This window comes from Castor canadensis, chromosome 7 (assembly GCF_047511655.1).
Source record: "Castor canadensis chromosome 7, mCasCan1.hap1v2, whole genome shotgun sequence".
Classification (NCBI taxonomy): Eukaryota; Metazoa; Chordata; class Mammalia; order Rodentia; family Castoridae; genus Castor; species Castor canadensis.
The window spans coordinates 148503330-148521686 of record NC_133392.1 but is presented as its reverse complement, the minus strand read 5'-3'; the positions used below and the strand labels follow the sequence as shown (position 1 = coordinate 148521686).

Below are 18357 nucleotides of genomic sequence, written 5' to 3'. Positions count from 1 at the left end.
GTATAAGCTTTTTAAAATACAGAGCTGTAAAAACACACTGTACCAAGCTAGTGTCTTAGGCTTTTTACAAGTTTCTGCATGTTTCTGATTGTGACAAGAAAGGCTTAGCAATACTATTTACAATAGAAACAGAGTCTTAGATTAATTGCTAAACTGTTAACCAAGGTTATTTTCAGTTTTGTCATTATAGTTCTGATCCTACTGGAATATTTATATACAAGCCCGTGGAAAATGACTCTGACAATTATTTATCTGTCAACTGCTGAGTTAGATATTCTTAAATATTGGGGTCATTTTGTATTTTCCATGTAAAACATTATAACTATTGTCTGTTGATACTTTACAATTTTAAGATGTCAATGCCTCTTGTATGGGACAGAGAGTTAGACTTAATTAAACAGCCCATGACCTATTTTTTTAGATTAACCTCTTTGATGCTTAATTTGGCTAGAAAGGTCACATTGGCACTGACTTCTGATCTGTCTGACAAATTGCTTCCCCTCCAATACAGGAAAAATCTGACTTTCTAAGAAAAAGTTACTCTTGGTGACAGGGGACCAACAGCCAAATTGGCAAAACCTTCAGAGGCAACTGTTCAGAGAAACAGTTTAAGGGGACTACACAAATGAGGGGACTTCCCCCAGTTCTAGACGGAGTCAAGAATGCCAGACCTCTAAAAGTAATCAAGCTGAGAGATTTTAAAAAGGGTTCTTACACATGTGCTCTCTGATATTAAATCCTTCTATGTTTGTGGCAAAAAGCAATTTGTGTGTTTGATCAAGGCCTTCTGTTTAAGCAAAGGCAATATGACCATTTCTATGAGCTTCAGGTATGTCCTTTTAATAAATCATACTCAGAGTTGCTTACTCCCTTTTGTATTCAGCTTTTGAACAGTATTTAACTTTTCTTAGACAGCATGAGTCTTCTTTTTGTACAGGACTGACTCCTATGGATTTTTACCCTATGATTGCACTGGCACCTTCCCTCTTGTATACCTGGCCCTTAATGCATATATTTACAATCAGTCCTTAACTGCCCAATACAGTGGAAGTCCAAACAAGGCTTAAAAATAATTATAGGTAAAGACACCTAACAGAAAAGTAACAATAGATTTCCTTGGTTGTCAGTTTTCAGAATAAAAAATTAGATTCTTTATCCTGGCTGCTACACCTGGCAGGGCCCCTTCTGATGTTGGCTGTTGGTCCCTTGTCACCAGGAGTAACTTTTTCATGACCCATGTTTGGGTCATGCCTTCCTAACCAGATTTACCTCTTCTAGGATAGAAGCCTTCAGGATCCAAATCATGAGGAAATAGGGATATCTGTCTCTGCTGATGAATGAGATCCATGAGCACCCTTGGACTCCAGGAGCAATCTTGTCTTGAATTATTGTCTGGACATAAATTCAGACAATGGGACTCTTAGAAAATAAATCACTTACTATTGAATTTCAGGTTGTATTTCTTCTCTATCTCTGAGCCTTCTTAACAATTCCAGATGTGTGTAGGTTATTCACATCTTAGCTCAGGGAAACTAAAACCACAACCACCTGGCCCATGGACCACCCATGCCCTACTCCACTCATCGATTTTTGGTTAGGAAACCTGTTCTTCCTTTGCCATAGGTTAGCATAAGTTTTAAAAGGACCTGGAAAAGAAAAAGGCACGTTCTCTGCTTCCCAGCTTTCACCAGATCCCATTGTGCCCCTTTTGTAGTTCCCCTCCCTAACTTTTAATAAATTGGAAATCTTCTGATCACAGACAACACCATTGCTGTTAATATGTGGTGAGCCACCCAGGAGTTAAAGTGTAAGATGTCAAGGTGTTACTTTTTTTTTTTTTGATAGTAGAGATTGAACTCAAGGCTTTCACCTTGAGCCACACCACCTTTTTTGTGAAGGGTTTTTTAGAGATACAGTCTTGCAAACTATTTGTGTGAGCTGGCATTGAACTGAGATCCTCTGATCTCTGCCTCCGCAGTAGGCATGAGTCACCAGTGCCCAGCAAGATGTTACTTTTACTGATTTCTTTTCTTCCAGTCCATTGCTCTGTGCTCCTCCAGCCAATACTTTGGCGTTAAGCATCGCACACCGCATGGGTGTCGCAGGACCCTCACCTTGGGACAGTGGTCCCTGAGTCCCACAAGTCCTTTTAGAAAAGGCAGCTGGTGCTGCCTGGGCTCTGGCTTCCAGTGAGACCCTGGGGACTCATGTCCCTGGGGATGGACCCCCTTAAGCTGAGTATCCTTCCCCAACATGTGGGACTCTCCAAGTGCACGACTATCTTGCCCAGAACATGCTGGTGGGAGATGAGGGATGCACTGTATAAGCCCACCCCATCTGGCACAAGGTGTGAGGGGCCAATGAACACAAAAGTCTGCTTGCTGATGCTGCTGTCTCATCCCAGTGGATGTGCAGGCAGGAAGATCAGTTTTACAGGGGTGGCAAGTGCCACAGTGCATGTTTGTTACGTGTCCCAGGTAGAGAGGCACAAGGCCCTAAGTGCCAGCCAGAGCAGCCTACATCCCAGGCTGTGCCCTGCTTTCTTGAGGACTGCTCGGTGTTCGTGCCTGTCTTCCTCCTCTTCCCTCTTTCACTCTTCTTTGGGAAACCTTCACCACCACTGGTTGCTTACTGAATGTGCCTCTATTTATTGTGGGCACCTGGTCCAGACTCTCACTCTCAGTTTCCCTATTCCTGTGGCATTTGGGGTCAAAGAAAGTCTCACCCTGAGATCACATTCCCCCATCCCATAGACACCCCTCAGCCTGCTGATGAGCATCTGACACTCTTTGCTGATGGGGCTAGTGGGGTTAGTTACCAAATCCTAAAGACAGCTTTCTTTAGGGAAGCTAACAAGGGCTGGCAGAGTGACTCAAATGGTAGAGCACGTGCCTAGCAAGTGTGAAGCCATGAGTTCAAATCCCACCTTAGCTTGCATTGATTGTTTGGTCTCTTCATTAGGATAATAATTGGATTAGCATTCAGAATCAGCACTCCATCCATGATCCCTCATTCAGGGTGTAGAAATTTCCCTTTGGAGGATGCTTTATTTGATGACAAATAAGGTACCCTACCACTTGCTGGCAGAGAAGATGTTGGTTGTAAACCAAATCTAAACTATTTGCTCTTGGGACGTCCTTGATTCAGGGGGATGCCTCTTGAATCTCAGGAGTACCCCTTCACTCCTTAGGGCAGGTTCCCTTCTCCTTTTCCCTTCTCTCCTCACAAGCCAGCATGGGAGAATCCAACATATTCCCCACTTGGCTGTGTCCTTAAATACTGCAAACACTTCGACCCTAGTAACATTAAAAAACAAAAACAAAAACAAAAAAAACACTTGAAGTGCCTTAATGTCCACCACACTAACCGATACAGGCAGGAACATCTGTCTTTCAGGAAGAGATGTCATTTATTCCTATAACAGGTTGCTATTTTGGGCCTGTATGTTGCATGTAACATGGCTCTGTGTTCTGAGAACCCCTTTTGGAGAGGCCATGTGGTCACAGGAAATGCTGTCTCCATGCTGGATCCAACACAATTTCACAGCCATCATGCCAGTCCCTAGGGATGGGAGACTCATGGGTGATGCCATTTTGTCATCCTCTAAGGAAAGTGATAACCAACCTGTGGTTAAAATTCTCTAAATTAATATAGCTTTTATATGTGTTTTTTTTAGTACATTAATTAAACAAGGATTGGACAAAAAATAGGGTATTTGTTAATGCTCTATTGTAAACAACTTAAGCTGAATTATCTTCTACTAAAAATAATGACAAAGGGATGATTTGCTTAAGATGGCACCCTGAATTAATGTGTTTGTTTAGTGTGTCATTGTGTATATTGTGTGTATGTCTTTGTCTCCTATCAATGTACTTGTGGCCACTAAATTAATGCTTACTCTTTTGAGCTCATATATGTGTGCTTAAATTGACCATTTTGGCATGCCTAGGTCAGAACTTCTCTCATGTATGTAGATGTCTTTATATAAAGGTAACGTGTAAAACAGTTGTCTCAAAAGTTATCTGAAATTCTTACCCCAACAAGGCCTAACTATCCTCTGCCTTAGGACAAAGGATAATTTATGGATGATAATCTTAATCTGTTTCATTGTATTGTGAGTGTGATTGCATTCAACTCTCTTTTATAATTAGATTTTTGAACCCATGTGATCTTGTAGATTGCTGTTGTAAAAGGATAGTTTAAATTACTTTTCTTCCTGCATCTTATTTTAAGTTATAAGGTTGCTGAAAGTATTTCATTAGAAACAATATTATCTAAATTTGGGTTTGTGCAGAGGTTGTTTCAAGATACAAATTAAGGTCTTAAACCTCATAAGTTTATATTGAGTTGACTACAATTTAAAGCTTGCCTTGAAATTTCTCTGAGGCTAAAATTTAAGGTAAAATTTTAATGTACTAACACGTGTCTAAAAGTGGGTTTTTGTTTTATCAAGATAACTGTCAGTGATTTTTGGTTGTATACAGTAATACAAAATTTACCAAAAGCAAAATATAAGTGCACCCTGTTCCTCAGTTCACCCAAGGGAATTTCTAACACTGCTTGGACCAGTTGCTCCAAAACACTACGCAGTTTTCTTGCACCGAGGAACCCCAGTATTGTCTCCTAGCTTCCATCAACTAAGCTTACCTTAGTGTAACTTGGAATTAATTCTATACTGCTTGCAGAGTTCAAATTGAGATGTTTTCCTTTAAACACTCAGCAGATTGTCTCCCTTTATATTGTTGTCTGTTTAAGTTGCACGTTGCTTTTGGTGTCAGTCTGACTCTGTGCAGTGTACAATAGCTCCACCTGTTTGTTGGTAAACATGTTTTCATGAAGAGTTTTTTTAAAACAGTCTCATCAAACTCAATGAGTAAGTTCAGTTCTTAACCCATTTAAAATTATTCACTGTTCTTTACAGCCTGCCTAAATTAGTCTCTTTCCAGATAGGAAAAAAAAAACCTAGCAAAAAATACTTTTAAATGGTTCTAATACTGCTAGTGCCTAGTATATGTATCTAAATGTTATTTAAAAAGATTTATGGAATAAAATAGTATGTATTAAAGTAAATAGCATAACCCTTTTACCAAAGGACTTAAAGGGATAAAGACAAAGCCCTTTTATCCATTCTGTTTGATAAGGTCTTTGAAGTTTCTGCTGTTTATGACAAATGGTAAAAGATCTGCCATTTAGGCCTGCCATCTGTCTGTCTCAGATAAATAGACCTTGTTTTATGTATGTATGACATGCAATTATACCTTAAAACAGGGGTTATTTGGGATTACTGACACTGCCTTCCCCTAACTAGTGACAAATTTAGGGTTTTTATTTGTCTGTTACCTCACCTAACCAAAACTCAAGGTTTAAACTGATGCTGTCACTGGCTCCTTTGTATGTGAAGTGTGTTTGTTTCTTTAAGTATGTAAGCATTCTATAACAGAGTTGTAAAATGACACTGTGCCATGCTGGTGTCTTAGCCTTTTTTACAAGTTTGTGGATATGTTCCCAGTTGTAATAAGAGAGGCTACCATACTGTATACAATAGAAGTAATTAGACTGTTATGCTAATTGCTAAACTGTTACCCATGGTTATTTTAAGTTTTGTTGTCACAGTTCTCATTCTTCTGGACATTTACAGACAAGTCCATGGAAAATGACTCTAACAAGTACCTAAGAGTCAACGGAGTCAGACATTCTTAAGTATTGGGGTTGTTTGTATTTTCCTCATAAAACTTTGAAACTGTTGTCTGTTGGCACTTTACAACAATTTGAAGGTGTCAGTACATCCTCTATGGGACAGACAATTCGACTTAATTAAGCCTAGCTTAAGAGCCATTTTTTAAATAAATCTCTGTGTTGCTTAATCTAGCCAGAAAGATTGCATTGGCACTGACTTCTGATCTGTCTGATGGGTTATTTCCCCTCCAACATGGGACAAATCTGACTTTCCAAGAGAAAGCTACTCCTGGTGATAGGTCTAAATTGGCAAATGGCCAAATCTGCAGAGGCAACTGTTCAGAAAAACAGTTCCAAAGGGCTACACAAATGAGGGGATGTCTTTAGATAGACGGAGTCAACTTTGCCAGACCTCTAAAAGTAATCAAGCTGAGAGATTTTAAAAAGGGTTCTTACACATGTGCTCTCTGATATTAAAGCCTTCTAGGCCTCTGGCAAAAGGCAAACTTGCGTGTTTGGTCAGGGCCTTCTGTTTAAGCAAAGGCAGTATCACCATTGCTACAAGTTTCAGGTATGTCCTTTCAATAGTTCATACTCAGAGTTGTTTCCTGTCTCGTTTTCTACTCTGCAATGGTATTGGACTTTGTTTCCAGGCACTGTGAGTCTTCTTTCTGTGCAGGACTGACTCCTACTGACTCTTACCCTGGGATTGCACTGGCACCTGCCCCCTGGACACTTGGCCCTGAATGTACATTTAGCTGCCCAGTACAGGCCAGGCCCAAACTAGGAGGCATTCAAAGGTTCGAAATAGCTATGGGTATAGACACCATAGGAAAAGCAACCAACAGACTCAGATGGTCTCCCTCTGATGGATGGAGAATAAAAGGAACTACCCAGGGACATGGGTGTGCCATTCCTTGAGTCCATGAATAGCCACACCCACCCCAGCCCCCACCTCCGTGCTTCACCACCTCCCACTTTGCAGAAGGAACAGCCATTTAAGGGCAGCTGGAGTTCAGGAAAAGACAGAATCACTGGAGGCATCAAGGCCACCACCTCTAGAGGTAAAAACCCAGAAACCCGGGTCCTTTACTGCCTGTGGTGGCTGTGTTGGGTTTGTGTGTGTGCATGTGTGTGTGACCCACCTCAGCTAAGCGCGCCTGTGCGGTTTCTTATGTGCAAGAGTGTGAGTGGGCTTGTGTGCTGTGTGAGTTTGTGAAGGTGTTGAACGAGAGATTGTGTGCACTTCTGGGGAGTTACATCACGTGTACACAGTTATACCTATGGGAGTGTGTGCGCATGTGGGAGTGTGTGCACACATGTACAATGAGCATGGGCTTGGGAAGGGCTGCAGATTAAGTTTGGGAAGAAAACATTGGAGATCAGACTCCATGGATGGAATTTCCAAGCCCTGAATCCAGTGTGGAAAGAAGATGAAATAGCTAATGAGGGTCACAAACTCTGATCTCAGGAACCACCTAGTTCTCAGTGCTGAACCTGCCTCGACCCTCCCCAGATCTCATTCAGCTGAGGAGCAAGGGGACTGCACACTGCAGGGACTCTGGGTGGGTCTGGGACTGAAGGTGAGGGAAACCATTCCACAGAGCTGGGAGGGTCATAGATAACCTGAGAGTTCATTGTTGGAGTTCACTCTGTGTGTGACAGAGGTGCTCCCCCCTGGACCCCTCTTGCCTGGTGTGAGAGCACATCTGTGGGCCCCAGTGTGATCGGGTTGGACAGCAGAGCGGGGCTAGGGAAGAACCTGGGACCACTTGGGAGAGAAGTGCAGGCCAGACTATCCTCACTCTCCCCTCAGCAGAACCATCAGCATGAGGACCCTGCTGCTGCTGGCGGCGATCATGGCCTTTGGTAAGAGCTGACCCTGAGCCCTGAGCCCAGGAGCATCAGAGGGAGGGAGGCAGCCCTTCTCCCAGTTTTCCATGCCATTGCAGCAGCTGTCTGACAGTGGGAATGGGAGAGAAGCCGTCTGGGGGAGGGAAAACAGCAGACAGAGGCAGAGAGGAAGGACACAATGTCCTGCCCCATAACCAGGACTTTTCTGATTTATTTCCAGTCCTAATGCAGGCCCAGGGAAGTCTTTTGAATTTCAGGAAGATGATCCATTTGAAGACAGGAAAAATAGCTGAGCTCAGTTACGCCTCCTATGGTTGCTACTGTGGCCTGGGTGGCAAAGGATCCCCCAAGGATGCAACAGATTGGTGAGGCCACCCCACACTCCCTCTGGCCACAGTTGGACTGGGAGCTGCAAGGACACAGCTGGTGTCCTATTGGCTCAATGTTCCCAGGAGGTCCCTGCTCTAAAAACAGCCAGCATGGTGGAACTCAGCTCTAGTTTATTCTAGAGTCATTGAGTCTCTTCCCAAGGTCAAGAGTGGGGAGATGATGGGGCACCAGGCTCCCTGGAGCTGTGGGAACACAGAGCCAATTGGATGTCTTCCTATCAGGTGCTGTGTCACCCATGACTGTTGCTACCGTCGTCTGAAGAATCTTGGGTGCGGCACGAAAACTTTGAACTACACTTTTACCTACGAAGGGGGCAAAATCATCTGTGCTGGTAAAAAAGGCTGCATGTACACCATGGGGTTTCTCATGCATTTGCTGATTGACACTGTACAGGGCGCTGTGCTGGGTGCCAGAGACACAAGGGACATCATCCCTGCCTGGTGGAGAGGTCCAGCTGAGTTGCAGGCTAGGAAAATGAGGACACAGGTGGAAGAGTCCAGTAGGAAGTAAGCAAAGAGACGGGCCATTAACACAGCCCGAGTAAGGCTCAGCACGGCTCCTGCAAGTGGTGCCATCTAAACTGAGTCCTACAGGCTGTGCAGAGACAGGGAAGAAGAGAGTTGGGGACACCCCCAGAAGAGGACAGGCATGAATAAGGGACCAAAGGGAACTGCAGGTCATCCATGTTGGCCCGTGGTAATGCAAGGAGTCAAATAGGTGGGACAAGGACAGGCAGATCAAGCATGGACTTCCTGATCAGGATCTGAGTTTTGTCCTAAAGCAATAGGGAGCTATTTAGCAAAGGAATGACAGGAGGTGCCACCCTGGCTGCAGGGTCAGGGATAAGGTTCATGGGACCAGTCAGCAGGCTACTGCCTTAATGTCAGTAAGAGAGATAAACAGCCGGATATAACATCTGTGGTCAGGACACATTTGAGGACAATCATTGGAGTGGGATGACCATGGTGCAGGCATTGGGCTAATGGTCTGTTGGGTGGTCTGAAACTGTGCAACTGGTACAGCTGAGGCAAACATCACAGTAGGAGTTCTGGGGGATGCCAGAGGGGTAGTTCTCACTAGTATAAATGCAGGTTGAAGAGCCCCAGAATGCCTTGGGTGTGTGAGCATGCTATGTGTGAGCTGCAGTTCCAGAGGGTCTGGCAGCTCAGGAAGGGTCTAGCCTGGGGTCAGTTGTGTGTGCTCACTCATTTGGTGACTACAGGTCAGGAAACCAGAGAATTGGATGGAAGACTGAGTGACAAGATAAAGGTTTGTGAAGGAGGAAATGTTTGACAATGGCCATTGTGATGAGGACTGAAATGCAGGACGGCCATAAGGACTTCAGAGGGAGATGTTAATGGAGTGTTGTGAGGACAAAATCAGATTAGAGCTGGCTGGGCAGGAGAGGGAAGGGAAGTAGAGGCAGGGAGTGGAGCCAACTGGTGAAAGCTTGAAGCTGCAAGAGCAAGGGAGATGGGTGGTCACTGGAAGTGTACCACAGACAGTAGCTTCCCTAGTGGGATCTGGAGACAGTATGGTCTCTACCCACAGCCCAAGTCCTTTAAGATTAGAGATTATTGCTTGCCACAGTGACCTCTCCCTAGGGGCAGGTGTTTTAGCAGGCTTTACATCCTGGGCCCCAAGATGCCCAACAAACAGTGGTATGGTTAATGGCGATGCCTGACTCTGCCCTAATATGAACCCTGGAAGAGGGCAGTGCCGGGGCTGGGACCCCCACGCCATCAGCACCATTTCTCACCTGTGCCATGTTGCAGAATCCACACTTGTGCCACGAAAACAGATGCTGCATTCGAAGCTCCATGGAGGTTTTTCCACTGCCCACCTCTTCTGAGAGGGAAATTAATGTTTTCCAGAAGCCCCCCCCCCACTCTTCCCCTGCAGCTCATTGGCCAGAACAAAGCCACATCCTACTTGACGATAAGGGGAAAGGAAGGACCACAGTTGGCTTACACCAATCAGGATTTATCCCAGCTCCCTTGGGCTGGGCTCTGCCCCCGGGCGAGGTTGTTATCAAGAAGGAAGAAGGAGAGGAGTTCTTGCCTGGGAAGTGAAAGGGACTAGGTTCCATCTCCAGCTCCAGGGGTGGGGATGAGGGAAGAGGTGGTGACAGATAGCAGCACCTCTGACAGTTCCATGCTTAGTGTCTTTGTGCTGTCATCAGAGGGAGTTAGTCTATTCAAGGGTATGAATTCTGCTCCCCCACCCCAACACATCAGCCAGAAATACCTGGAACCAGGCACTGTCTCAGACTAGAAACACCTGGAGCCCATGGCTAAGTCTCCTATCCTTCAGGAAACGCTAGAACACTAACCACCCCTTCCCGTGTTTATTTTCTTCTTCAGCAAACCAGGACTCCTGCAGGAGTCAGCTGTGCCAATGCGATAAAGCTGCTGCCGAGTGTTTTGCTCGAAACAAGAAGAGCTACAGTGTGAAGTACCAGTTCTATAGCAATCTGCTGTGCCGTGGGCAGGCACCCCGTTGCTGAGGGGCCCTCTTCTGTGACACCTTGCCATTCCATGTTGAGTCTCCTCTAATTCCTTCTCTCCCTACTCCAACAGCTTCCCAGAAATCACTCCTCTCCTCTCCTTCCTAGTGCAGTAGAAGAGCCCTTCTGTCCCCACCCAAGCTCCTTGTGTCTTTTCTGAATAAAATGAATCAACAGCAAACCTTGCTTGCGTGTTTGTGCACAAGCTTGTGGCGCGATAACACGCCCTACAGCACAAAATGGCGTGCATAGCATATGTGTTCTGTTGGCAATAATGGCGCCGATAGGTTTCGGTTCTTACTGCACCCTTAAGCTTCTGTTTTCCAGGGTCAAGGTCCTGCCTCCCAGGGTCACAGTCCCGCCTCAAGTCTAGCTTGAATCCTCCTTCTGCCCCAACCTCCAATCAGCATGAACCATAAGATCCTAACCAATCAGATCATGCTGAGTCCCACTGAGGGGTATTTAAGCCCCTGCCCTTCCTGCTTCTCTCTCTTGGCTCTCTCTTGGCTCTCTCCCTCTCCCACCCGGCAATAAAGAATCTCTTGGCCAGATCACTCCTCTCCATGTGGTCACTTTTGGGGCCTACATTTCCAACATTTTGGTGCCATGACTCAGATGGGGGCTCCCCACTAATCTTGGTGGGACTCCCATTAAACTCACCCCAGTACCAGTCAAGGGAGCAACCTGGAGACACAGGTGATGGCTAATCCCTTAGGCCTGTGTCATGCCTCCAGGCTCTGCCTTCCCCTCCCTTACCTAAGATGTCAGCACACCTTTTCTGCCTCCTCCATGGTCTCACCTTGTGTCCTTTGTCTCTGTCTGCCTTCCCCTCCCTGGGCTTACTGGGACCCTGCCTCCCACGGAAAACCTGTAGCATGGAACCTTATGACTTAAGTTACTCCAACTAGTTTGCCAGGCCTCTCAGTCTAAAGTAACTTTCAGTCAGCCGCTTTACAAAAGCGCTTACAAAAACCTGCAGCTGCCACGCTCACGCTGCAACTCTGCCCCCACAGGGGAGGAGGGAGAGCAAACAGGCGCAACTGTGCACAGGATGCCGGCTTCTGGACACAGCAAAAACACCTGCCATAGCTAAGAAATCCATAGAAAGGACCCGGTACATCCTGGGCCACCAGCCACACGTGGTGATGACTGCGGCCCACTTCCACTTCCCCTAGAATAAACCCGCGCAGAGTACACGGGAAGGGGGAGGGGTGACAGGCCACAGGATCAGGCCTAGCAGTCAGGGTCACTTGTCCCAGGTGTGTGTGGAGGGAGTGGCCTTGCACAAGTCCTGCTCCTAGCCCCACCTCACACCTCAGGGCATCAGACAGAGCCCTTGTAAGCCAATTATTAGCTCAAGGTTATAGTTCCAAAAATAACAAAATGGACATTACTGTGGTCTCTAAGTTTCTCATTTAGAATTTTCTATACCTTTGGTCTCAACAAATTTTTCCTACAAATATTAACACTAGTTGTCCTGTATGGCACTGTTACTGGCCTGAAATGCCCTCTGAATGCCCTTCTCCAACTTTACAAATGATTTCTTTGTTAAAAAGGTAGCCTTTATTAAAGAGGCTGCCTGCTGTTAGCTAAAAGACAGGACCCTAACGTTTTGTTCTTTCTAGATGGGACCTGCATCTTCCAGTCTTCTGCCTGGTGGATGTTGGAAGCTTTGTACAGAGGTCGGCCTCAGTATGCCTTGGGTGACCAAGAGAAGTGGCCTTCACAGGGTTCCTTAAATTGCCTCAGTATGCCTTGGGTGAACAAAAGAAGTGGCCTTCACAGGGCTCCTTAATTACAATACTATACTCCAATTAGACCTTTTCTATAAAAGTAAAAAAAAAAAAAAGTAAACTGAGGTCCCCTATACAAATTTCTCTCATTAGAAAAGCAATGGGTTCTGGCCCAGGCCACTCAGGTTGGAAATGATTATAAGGCTCAAGCAGTAGAGTGCCGCTTTACAAGCAGAAAGTCCTGAGTTCAAGCCCAGTACAGCCAAAGTGAAAAAAAAATAATAATATTTGGGGCTGAGGAAGTAGCTCAATGGGAGAATGTCTGCCCAGCATGTGCAAAGCCCTGGGTTCAATCCCCAGCATTACTAAAAAAAAAATAAAAAATGGTAAAGAAGATAAGTGGCATTAATGTCACTTCAGCCATCTCATAGTGGAAAAACATAGTTTAACCTAAACCAGATCCCTCATTCTTCAAGCGAGGAAACTGAGGCCCAGAACAGTTCAGAGACTTGCTCTCCAGAGTGTCAGGTGTCAATGTTAAAGAACAACTTTACAGCAACAATCAAAAAAAAAAAATCCTCTTACCTTTCTACAGCATCTTAAGGATGCCATCAGAAAGCATACCACGGTGGACTCAGAGTCACAGGTGACAGAGGTTCTCCTCAAAGATAAATTTCTAACAGTCAGCCCCAGATATTCATAAAAAAACTCAGACTGTGGCTGAAGGGAAAAGTCACTGAACCAAGTAATACATCTAGCCATGTCTGTATTTATGGCTATGTCTGTATGTCCGGGACCTTACTAACAGGAGAGAAAAAGATAAGAGACACCATGGCCTCATTGCTGCTCTCAGAGAGGGCCCCACCCGACTGGGGCCTGAATCCTGAACTTGCTACCGTGGTGGACAGGAGGGTCACTTCTGCAGAGAATGCTTAAGAGGGGACAGCCTGGGAGACAGCCCTGCCCCAACCGGGACCCTGCCCTCTGCAAGGGTAACCACTGGAGGTCTAAGTGTCCCTGTCACCAGATGGAAGGCGAGGTGCTTCCTCCTATGGATTGATGGGTCCAAGCCTCCTGTCCACACTCCACTTCTTGCCATCAATGTTGAGGAGCCATAATGGCAGAAAAACAAAAGGTCATTTTCCTCCTAGACAGTGGAGCCCGTCTCTCTGTTTTACCTTTTTCTCCTGGTCCCCAGTGCAATGACAAAAGTTATCGTTCAGGGCAAATCTGGCCAGCCCCTAGAGCGCTAGTTTACCTGGCCTCTGGCCTGCTCTTGGGGACACCTCCTCTTCTGTCACTCTTTCTTCATAGTACCTAAAACTCCAGTGTCCCTGCTGGGACGGGATTTACTATCTCAATTAAAGGCTCAAATTCTCCTCCCCCCAGGCAGCTAAATCTGCTGCCCCCTCCTTCAGGAACAAAGAAGATTCCACAGTGTGGACTGATGAGATGAGTGTAGGGTGAACCAGGACGGCCCTCCCTATTCAAATACAACCCAAAATCCCTCACAGTTTCCACACCTAAAACAATATACCCTCAAGCCCGAGGAATGATGAGGCCTTATGCCTTAAAACAACAAGGGCTACTAGTTAGTTGCTCCAGCCCCTATAATAAATTTAAAATTCTTATAAAAGTTAATTTTAAATACAAGTTACAAAGTAAACAATTGGAAAGGATATAGATAGGTAATAAATGTATTTTTTGAGAAGTTAAAGCAAAAAGGAATGTTTTTTTGGATGAGAAGGGATTTTGTAAAGAAGGGGTTGTCCTAAAGATTGTTTCAAATAGGAAAGATGAAGACAAACCATCAAAGGGTTTAGTATGTTGTATGAAGGTCTGAGTAAGTTTGAAAAGTGTATAATAAAAGCTTCGATGTGTGATGAAGTTAAAGTTGAATGTAATCTAAAAGTTGCCTAAAAGATTTTTAGGGTCATCTCAAACTAAATCAAATCCTCTGTCTATGAAATAACAAGGTTATCTTAATATCGTTCTGCTCTGAGTAACATCTACAAAAAACCATGACAGAGAAAGATTTTATCAAAGAAATTATTTGTGTTTCTGCTGATCTTGTCAAGCTTTAAGTACTACTAAATCAGACTTCATTTACATATTTGCTTATGTGTGTTAAATGACCACTTTGTAACAGTGTTATGTTATACTTTATCTAAATATGGTACAAACATTTAAAAGTTAAAAGTGTCAATTTATATAAAATAATGAGCTAAATCTCTCTTTTACCCAAGAGTGTTACATTTAAATCCTGACAGCCCCTGCCTCCCACAGGTCACCTACCTAAGTGTGGCCTTAAAGGGACAGACTCACTCCCTGAGTCATAAATGCACCAACCCAATCTTCCATTTCCCAACCCCCATACCATAAGACAGCTTACAGCTTTCCTGGCAGTTATAGGATTTTGCAGAATTTAGATCCCTAGGTATGTAGTCCCTGAACAGACATCTTTTTATGCTCCTCCTAATATTCCTATTTGGGTCTTAGATAATGTATGGCCACCCATTTCTCTCTCTGTAGTTGGAGGACTCTTGAAATTGTCTAGGGAACAACATTTCACAGTGGTTCTCCTGGCCAATGCCCATCCTAATGCCTGTGTTCTTGCTCTCCTATTCTTAAGCTCCCTCCCTTGTGTCATACTGCATGTCTCTATTGCTAATCAAAAATGTAACCAGTTGTACCTCCAGGGACACCAACCTCTCCAAAACGCCAGGATAGTTGGCTGATACCCACCATGTGGAGGTCGGAGGATTGGCTCAAGACTCTTTATGAACTATGGCTACAAGGGACCTTCGTCAACTTCAGGGAAGAGGAAATCTTCATTTTCAGAGCCTGGGTGTACGCCATCATGAGGGTCACCACCCCAACACTGTTTGCCAACTGACCCTCCCTTCCCCCACACCACCCCTTGCCAGCTCAAAGAAGCCAGAGCGAACACAACGCCCCCCTTCCTTAACAAACAAAAAAGGGAGGAATGTTGGCAATAATGGTGCCGATAGGTTTTGGTTCTTACTGCACCCTTAAGCTTCTGTTTTCTAGGGTCACGGTCCTGCCTCAAGTCTAGCTTGAATCCTCCTTCTGCCCCAACCTCCAATCAGCATGAACCATAAGATCCTAACCAATCAGATCATGCTGAGTCCCACTGAGGGGTATTTAAGCCCCTGCCCTTCCTGCTTCTCTCTCTTGGCTCTCTTTTGGCTCTCTCCCTCTCCCACCCGGCAATAAAGAATCTCTTGGCCAGATCACTCCTCTCCACATGGTCACTTTTGGGGCCTACATTTCCAACATGTTCCAAGTCCAGGCTCTGGAGTCAGACTGGTTGTGTTCTCCCCTCCCCTCCCATCCTAAGCCTTGATCCTCTCATCTAAATGAAACACTAGTGGATGGGGAGAGAGGGAGGGGGCGGAGTGGGTGGTAAGGGAGGGGGTGGGTGCAGAAGGGAGAAATGAGCCAAGCATTGTATGCACATATGAATAATAAAAATAAATAAATAAATAAATGAAATACTAGTGCTGTTCACTTGGACTCGACAATTGGGAGGAATAACAAATGTGACCACTGACCTGTCTCCAGCCAGTCCTGTTCAGAGCCACCGCTCTCCTAGGACAGCACCACTCCTACTGAGCTATTGGGAGCCATGAAAGCTGCCAACCAAAATGGAATCGCTTTTGTCAAGGCCTAGCCAAGTTAAATTTAGGGAAAAAATTGCATCAGGTTATGAAGGGGAGGATCTCCTGCATACCAGCCTGATACAAGAAGTAGTCACAGAAGTCAGAACCACAGCTTTGCACAAAGGCCCTCCTCCACCAAGGAAAAGTACAAGCCAAGTCAGGTCCACGTGTCAAAGCCACACCTTTGTCCAATCCCAGAAGACTCCCTGACGGAGTTTAGGCGAATTCAGTCCATGGGAAACAAAATGGAACCCCAAATTCTAAGCCATGCAAAGAAGGTTCTGCTACAAGACTGTGGTGGACGATATTATGGTCCATTTTCACGAGTGTTCTCTTCTCTATCAATGGGGAAGGGTGAGTGTTAAACTGTAAGTATAGGGGTTAGCTCTCTCCTTCTCCGTTGTCTTTCCTCTGCCTGGTTTAAATTTAAGACTTTCCAGTATGTTAAGATATTGAGCAATTGAAATGGAAACAGGGAAAAGTCCCCTTGAACATTTTTTCTGAAGGTATTTCATCCACGAGAGGAGAAGATTTAAACTTTCCAGATATGGGTTTGCAGCTTACAGCAGCTCTTCGGCAGCCTAGACTCCACGAAGTCACACTTCCTGGAAGTGAACGTTTAGGTTTGCGTGACTTCAAACGCTAGGAGTAATGGAAATGTTCTTTCTTTTTAAACCATAAGGTATAAAGTTCCTTTGTCAATACCTTGAGCAATAATAAAAAATTTCAGCATGCCATAAAAATTGCCTCTTTACCATGTGAGCCAGGGTTGGGGGAGGGGAGGGGAAAACTACAAATAATCTTTTACAAACCTTTTCTATAAATGTTGCCAGATGTGGGTGGCCCACACCTTTAATCCTAGCTACTCGGGAGACAAAGATCAGGAGGATTGTGGCTTGAAGCCAGCCTGGACAAATAGTTTGTGAAACCCTATCTTGAGATACCTTTCACAAAAGAGGTCTGTTGGAGTGGCTCAAAAAATGGGTCCTGAGTTCAAGCCCCAGTACTGCAAAATAATAATAATAATAATATTAATATTTCCCACCGCAGTTGATTATTCAAGCAAGCCAGCCAGGAAATAAAAGAAAGATAATCTTATCATTAAATTTAAGATTGCTTGGAAGTTTGTTTTTCCAACCAGGTCTAAATAACATGTAAGAGGTAACCCCCTAAATTCACTCATGCTGACAAAAATAGGGAAAAGGGAAGATAAAAGAGGTTGTTTAACCCCAAGCTGCTATGGAAACCGCTCTCAGGAAAATTTGGTTCACAGTCTTCAGAGAAGTGCTGATCAGGACAAACGCAAATGCTAAAATTTAACCATAGCAACAATAAACCTAACCTGTTCCACTTGGTCAGAAACAAAATTTGGCTTCAATCATATTTCTTTTTATCAACAAGTTAGTTTATATTACTCTATTTTTCTGTTCTGTGGCTAAAATTAAACAGAAGCTATAAGACCTTGTTTTGTGTGTGCCCGTGTGTTACTCATGTATACACGTTCTGCGTGGTACCAGCATAGTAAAGTCATCAGACTGCTACTCAAATTGGCTCACAGATAAATGACCATTCACATAATTGGAACTGTTCAGATTATAGGGAATTAGCCAAATGCCATTTTTTTTTTTTTTTTTTTTTTTTTTACTTTTCAGGCAGTACTGGGGGTTAGAATTCAGGGCTTCCCACTTGCTAGGCAGGCAGGCTACAGTTAACGCAATGGTGCAGTCTGTGATCAGAAGGTTTCCAAAGTCTGTGTCCCACATGGAAGAATCCATGGCAGTACATGTGGGGTAATGGGGTTTATTAAAACTTAGGAGTGGGAATTACAAAAGGGGCATGGTGGGACCAGGTGAAAGCTAGATGCAGAGAGAGCATCTTTTCCTTTTCCAGGTGCTTTTAAAACATGCTGACCTGTGGGAATGGAAGAACTTGGTGATTCCCAACTAATAATTGATGAATGGGGGGGCATGGGTGGTCCCTGGGTCAGGTGAAGGTGGTTTTAGCTGTCCCTGAGCTAGGGGTGAGTAACCTACCCACATTTGCAATTGAAAAGAAAGATCAAAGAAAAAGAGGAACGTTCTCTCTGAAATGCAGTATGTCAAATATTTTCTAAGAATCTCAAACTTTACCAAATACTAGCCTGCCTCAACTTACCCCAGAGAGACAAGATCCCAAAAAAAATCTTTTTGAGGTTGCTGAAGGACTAGTGTTCTCTTCTTCTGAATCTGCTTCAAGCTGACAAGGGCTAGCAGAACTTACCCATAAGGAGGAATTGTCTCTCCTACTTCTCTTCCTTGGGGCTCATTTGGACACCAGGTAACTCTCATTGTCCAGCAAAACCAAGGTTGTTCATGGATCTCATTCATCAGCAGAGACAGATGGCCCTGTTGCCTCATGATTTGGATCCTGAAGGCTTCTATCCTGGAAGAGGTAAATCTGGTTGGGAAGGCATGACCCAAACATGGACATAGACAATAGGAGCATCAGAAGGAGCCCTGCCAGGTGTAGCAGCCAG

General features: G+C 44.7%; 1 protein-coding gene across 4 annotated transcripts; it reads left to right on the top strand.

The window, feature by feature from the left end:
- Positions 1 to 6669: 6669 nt before the first annotated feature.
- On the top strand, positions 6670 to 10601 carry LOC109698876 (phospholipase A2, membrane associated-like). Of its 4 annotated transcripts, none has more exons than XM_020183305.2 (5): positions 6670 to 6740; positions 7496 to 7545; positions 7751 to 7895; positions 8142 to 8251; positions 10284 to 10601. In XM_020183305.2, the coding sequence occupies exons 2-5, from the start codon at positions 7506 to 7508 to the stop codon at positions 10424 to 10426; spliced, it is 438 nt and encodes a 145-aa protein (XP_020038894.2). In that variant the 5' UTR covers positions 6670 to 6740; positions 7496 to 7505; the 3' UTR covers positions 10427 to 10601. The 4 variants fall into 4 exon arrangements, with proteins under 4 accessions (XP_020038894.2, XP_073934078.1, XP_073934079.1 ...); XM_074077977.1 differs by having other exon boundaries at positions 7493 to 7545; positions 10284 to 10600; XM_074077978.1 differs by lacking the exon at positions 6670 to 6740 and adding an exon at positions 7160 to 7241 and having other exon boundaries at positions 7493 to 7545.
- The last annotated feature ends 7756 nt before the right edge of the window (positions 10602 to 18357 follow it).

What these genes read in the sequence shown, in the direction of transcription:
- LOC109698876 (XM_020183305.2), top strand. Translation starts at nt 7,506, where the DNA reads ATGAGGACCCTGCTGCTGCTGGCGGCGATCATGGCCTTTG. An exon ending in GGCGGCGATCATGGCCTTTG is followed by an intron (nt 7,546 to 7,750) that starts GTAAGAGCTGAC and finishes ATTTATTTCCAG; the next exon opens with TCCTAATGCAGGCCCAGGGA. An exon ending in GGGCAAAATCATCTGTGCTG is followed by an intron (nt 8,252 to 10,283) that starts GTAAAAAAGGCT and finishes TTTCTTCTTCAG; the next exon opens with CAAACCAGGACTCCTGCAGG.